The sequence below is a fragment of the Benincasa hispida genome, chromosome 11, assembly GCF_027475165.1.
Source record: "Benincasa hispida cultivar pf3 chromosome 11, pf3_genome.v1.1, whole genome shotgun sequence".
Classification (NCBI taxonomy): domain Eukaryota; kingdom Viridiplantae; phylum Streptophyta; class Magnoliopsida; order Cucurbitales; family Cucurbitaceae; genus Benincasa; species Benincasa hispida.
In genome coordinates this window covers 66,829,397-66,835,420 of record NC_143488.1, presented here as the reverse complement: position 1 = coordinate 66,835,420, position 6,024 = coordinate 66,829,397, and the positions used below count along the sequence as shown (strand labels likewise).

General features: G+C 26.7%; 1 protein-coding gene across 1 annotated transcript; it reads right to left on the bottom strand.

The window, feature by feature from the left end:
• Window positions 1-2,028: 2,028 nt before the first annotated feature.
• Window positions 2,029-4,674, bottom strand: LOC120091401 (uncharacterized). Its single transcript, XM_039049407.2, has 3 exons — window positions 4,167-4,674; window positions 3,806-3,935; window positions 2,029-2,889 (listed from the first exon to the last, which is right to left on the bottom strand). The coding sequence occupies exons 1-3, from the start codon at window positions 4,300-4,302 to the stop codon at window positions 2,235-2,237; spliced, it is 921 nt and encodes a 306-aa protein (XP_038905335.1). The 5' UTR covers window positions 4,303-4,674; the 3' UTR covers window positions 2,029-2,234.
• Between the last annotated feature and the right edge of the window lie 1,350 nt (window positions 4,675-6,024).

The window sequence follows — 6,024 nt, the reverse complement described above, 5'->3', positions numbered from 1 at the left end:
AATATCTTGCATTTCATTTAATAAGATTAATCCACTCCATATTGCATATATGTTATTTTTTTAACAATAAAAATCTCTCATTTCTGACTAATTGGTATCCTTCCCACTTTGCAGACTTCAATAATTTAGGGTTACTTATAATAATTAATACAACACTTCAGCAACACTTAAAAAAATTAATTAAATAATTAATTCTCTTTCTTAAATAAAATAATTAATTAATTTGCAAATTTTGTACAAGTTTTTCCTAATTTCCTCCTATTGTCAGCCTTAATCATCGCCCCACATGTGATTGATGGATGTGATTTAGATATCAATTAGCTTTTGGATTTTACTCAATTCATTAATTAAAAGTAGTGGCTTAATTTTCTATTATTATCCATATTTGTATTGTCAGTATTAAATTTTTGTCGATATATCAATACATGTTTAGTAATATTTTTACATTTTCGTAAACTCCATGTCAACATGGCGAAAACATCATTAAAAACATTAAAGAAACATTCATCTACAAAAAAAAAATAACAAATGTCACTAATATGAATATAATATAAATAATGAATATTTTAATTTGTTTAAAAAATATATAATATTTATTATTAATTTAAATAATCTCTTCAATTAATTTTTTTTCAAGAATATATGCAAACATTGATATTTTTCTATATTTTCATCGCATTGTATGAAATTGAGATCTCCACGTTTTAGTTGATATCAACCTTTTAAATGTTTTACTTATATATCATTTCTATAATCCATGTGTTTATATGATGTAAATATAGACTACAAATCCAATTTGATTTATTTAAGGAAAAACTTGGAATTAAAGTTTAATTAATTACCCTTTATTTTTATTTATTTATTTTATTTTATTTTTATTTGTCAAAGATGTAGTTGCAAGGGAAGAAATCTAAATTAACTCTAAATCAGAACTTTAAATTAAGTGGACTTGTAATGCTTAAATTTCACCGGTTGATATTACTTAATCATAATGATCTTGATTGCCATCATCTAAGGGCATAAAAATATATATTTGATAATAATTATGACTTTGTGCTGCTGTTTAATAGTTTTGTTATTCTCTTAAATCTTGCATTATTTATATTTGGTGACTTTTGATCATGTACTTCTGTCTCTTAATTATTAGATTATAAATAAGTCTTACGACCTGTTTAATTTTTTTTAAGTACAAATTGGAAGTACAGGTGATTTAAACTTTTGATCTCAATAATTTTTTTTTGTTTAAAATTTTTATTTCATAATTTTATAATTTTGTTAGGACCATAATTTTAGATTTATGTGTTTTATAATAAGTATCGGAACGTATCTTAGCACTTAAATAAGGAAATAAGGGGCTCATTCAATACCGTTTTCTCCAAAGATTGATGACAAACTATATGTATGAGTTTTAATAGTTCTTTTTTCTTTTTGTATTAATTCGTCTAACTGTGCTTAAAAATTTTAATTGTTGATAGCCTAATTCAACTGGTATAAATTAATTTGTATTTTCAACTTTGAGTTTAGAAATTCGATTTATCAATCTTCATATAGTAAAAGAAAAAATCAATTTGTTGGATTTTTGAATATTGCTAGGTTTAAGTAAAGTTGAGCATTTATTTGACATAATTTTGAATATTTTTTAAACTGAATTTTATTTGATTAATTGGGCTGGTCAATGAGCTTTTTTTTTTTTTTTTTTTGGCAAAGGCATTGAATTATATACATGGGGTGGGACAATCGATCCTTTGATCTCGAGATTGATAGTATATGCACTATACTAGTTGAGTCATACTCATTTTGACATAAACCTACAAATTTAGCTATGAAAAAGATATTAACTGTATTTCATTGGTTCAATATTTCAATTTTTTTTAAAAAAAAAATGAAACTCTCAATTCAAAACTAAAATGGACTCATTCACTAAAGTAAAAAGAGGCAGAAAAAAAATGTTGCAACTCAATTAGAACTAAAATCCTCCTTTTTAAACTAAAAATCAATTAACTCATGAATCAAATTGAAAACCTAGCATAAAAAACAAAAAAGAAAATCAGTGCTGATCATGATTATATATAAACTGTACTTCCAACATATATATACACCATTTCCCTAAAAGAAAATACAAAAAAAAAAAAAGAAAAAAAAAAAAAGAAAAAAAAGAAGAGTATCATTTACAATAAAAAAACACACACACACACAGAGCATCCAAAAGTTTGATCATCAATGTGGTAGTTTCATCAAAAAAGAACATTGGTGGTGCAGTTATTAGAACTAATCAGCTGCTTAATTTCTTCAAGCCCATAATCCATAAATGGACTATAATTATTTTCCATATTATTATTCCACATCCCTTGATCTTCTAATTGCCTCTCATTATTCCATCCATTCACAACTCTAGAGCACTCTACAAAACTCATTGATGAAGATGAAGATGATGATCTCCTCTTCTCCTCGACTCCGGCGCCCCCGTACTCGACGTCCGATGAGCTACTACTCCCTTGATCCCCTCCAAACACAAGCAACCTATGATCATCTAATTTCACATGAAAATTACTATTTTCAGCTCCTACCATTGGACTCATCATAAAGCTTTGATCTTGAGAGAGTTGATAATGGAATATTGGAGTGGCACTATTGTTATTATTGGTGGTGGGGTTTAGAAGAAGATTGGATGAGAATGAGATGGGTTCTAAAAAGGTGGAAATCAAGGGCCCATTATTTGAGTATGAAGATGGTGAAGAAGAAGATGAAGATGAATTTGTTGAAGGTTGAATATATTGGGGCACCATTGTCCCTTGAGGACTACTTAGTTTTTTCTTCAATTTCGTGTTCCAGTAGTTTTTTATATCGTTGTCTGTTCTTCCTGGTAATTGTGCTGCAATTACTGACCACCTGTACATATTTATAATAATTTGTAAAAGTCAATATATTTATATTATTAGATTAGACTCAATCGTTTTACTTCTAAATTTAAATATATATGATTTAAAATTATAGTTATGGATGTTATGGATATAATAATAATTAGAGTTGAGGCTGTCAAAATAATGATAGACTATTATTGATAGTGATTTTAGTTATTAAGTGTGACTTTTTTATAAAAGGGTTTTTAAGTTAAAAACACTTCTCCTACAAAGTAGTTTTACAAAAAGCTTTCTCATCAAGTGTTCTAATTTTAAGTAGTTTTAGAATTTTATTTTTCATTTTCATATAACCAAATAAAACTCAATTAAAAGGTTTTCAATAACCTTTTTTTAGCTTCTCTCAAGCACTTTGAAATCATTACAAATATCAGACTCAAAACATTCACCTCTCCCAAAAATGTTTTTTTACTAAAAAAATTTAAAACTGAGCTGGTAGGGTATGAATATTGATTTAAAGTGCAATTATTTTCTACAATGTACAGATTTTTGTTGGATAGGTTCAGGTTTTTCCTTTTTTTTTTTTTTTTTTTTTTTATCAAACCTTTCATCTCAAGACAGTATTACAAACTAATGCTAGAAACTATACTCGTGTTGACATTTGATCAATTTTGTTGTTATTTCTCTTTCAACTTTTCTATTGATGATATCAATTCTTTTTTGTTTATATCAATGTGTATATAGTTTTTACTTCTCAACAGATTGTTACAAATAATTTGTCATATCATGTGAATAAACAACTAACAATTCAACATCAAACATTTTTCCATTATTAATTTAAGTTCGTGGACACACAAAAGGATAACTATGAATCAAACAAGAGAGAGAGAGAAAAGAAAAGAAAAGAAAAAGTGGAAGATGCTGTGAAAAGAGAATGAAACAAAAACCTGCTTCCAATGGTAGTATAGAGATTGCAAATTATTCTATCTTCTTCCTCAGAAAAATCACCATGTTTGATATCAGGTCTCAAATAATTTAACCATCTCAATCTACAACTTTTCCCACATCTCTTCAAACCTACACAACAAAATTAACTTCAATACGAGCATAGTTCAACAGAAATACCCGACAAAAAATAGGTTAAAAATATCTTTTGATAGGTCTTTAGTAATAAAAAAATTATACTAATACGAGTTGTCAGTGGGAAAAAGTTCGAATCTTCACTTCATATCAATAAAAAGACACGAAGTTTATCAAAACCCACGTAGAGAAAAATGGAAAAAAGAGAGATTGATTAATATTAATTACCAGCCTTTTGTGGGAGAGAAATCCAGTTGCCTCCAGTTCCATGTTTTTCAATGTAATCTTTAAGCTTTGCATCTTCTTCAGGAGACCATGGCCCTTTCTTCACATTTGCTTTATCACAACATGGAGTTCTACCCATATTTCTCTCGATCTCAAAATTTAGAACCAAAAAATAAAATTAAAAAAGAAAACGATTTTGAGAAGTTTTGAACCTCAAAACCTTGAGCTAAGAAAAGGGAGAGAGATTTAATTTACTTATGTTTCAAATAGGCAAGACCCTTCCTTCTCTTATTGAGAAAGAAATCAACACAAAAGTCAAAAAAAATTAAAACCAACACTCGTAAAATAGAGATCATGATCATGAAGAGGATCAAAGTTTTCTTTTTTCTTTTTTTTCTTTTTTTTCTTTTTTTTTTTTTTTTTGAGCAGCCTCTTAATTTTCAAAGGAATCCAAAGACTTTAGCTCCAAAAAATATGAATAGATAAAGATGTTAATGTGTATTATATATTTATATGCACGTTGAAAATGATGGGATGTGGATATTTTTAAATTTTGGTGCCATAAACCTAAAATTATTTAGACCCTCTTGGTTATGAAAACTTATGGAATTGTGCCCTTTACTATTTTATTTTATTTTATTTTAGTGGTTCAATTATATGTGCTATTTGTCGCTTTGTCACGCCCTATGTATTATATATTACCTAGCTAGCTCAAAAGCTTGATGTATATACTCGTATTTAATTGTGTGTAGGGAATCCTTGTAATTAATTATTATTCATGCAATGTATTATTCCTTTCATTTTTTGTATTATATCATAGAGGATTGGAATGTGATAAGTGACATAGAAAGTGCACTTCTCTCCTCCTTGTTTTGTTTTTTCTCTGAGAAAAATATATTATAACTTCTATTACATCTTTAAGTTTCAAAATATTACAATTTTAATCTTGAAATTTATATTTTATTTTAATTTGATCTCAAACTTTTAAGATTTGAACTTTTATTCTCGATTTCTTTCTTACTAAATACTCACTTTAGTATTTGGTGTTAATGTAACAAAATGTCACTACTTGTTAGTAATAAATCTATCATTGATAGATAGTGACATTTTGCTATATTAGAAAATATTTTCAACAATTTTTTTATATTTAAATACAGTTCTTAAAATAATTATGAAATAAAATTTTAATGGTGATGAAAAAATAATGAAACATTAATTGCTTATAATAATTCAAAATCTAGCAATTAAATTGAAATAAAACTGAAATATCGAGGGTAAATTGCAACATTTTAAAATGTCTGGACTAAATTGAAATCAAACTTAAAACTTTAGGATTAAAAATGTAATAATATGAAATCTAGGACCAAATAGACTTCGACAGAAATTAAAAAAAAGGTAAAGTTTCCCCTTTAATTTCTATATATACTAAATTTATGAAAGAAAAGATCCCAATAATTGATCGAGGTTATATTGTCTCAACTAGAAGGTATAATCTTTTTTAAGACAAAAAATAGAAAGGTGTTATTTTGAATTAAATCATTGTGAAGTGGGGTTTTGCCAAACTGTATAAAGTACTTGAAGAATTGTTTAATTAATTAAAAGGATAGAAATTAATTAAATATTTTGGTGTCAAAATTTGGGTTTTAATTTTCAAACAACTTCATTCATTATTTCAAAATGGAAGACGGCAAAGGGGACTATTTACCAAGAATATTAACTTTCCACTTAGCATTCATACAACAATTTCAAACTTTCTTTTCAGATTTTAAGTTTATGGGTATGTAATTTTCAATGTTTCTCTTTTTTTTCTTCATCCAATTCTAAATTTTTTTAGATATATCTTCTAGATACCTTTTTGCGA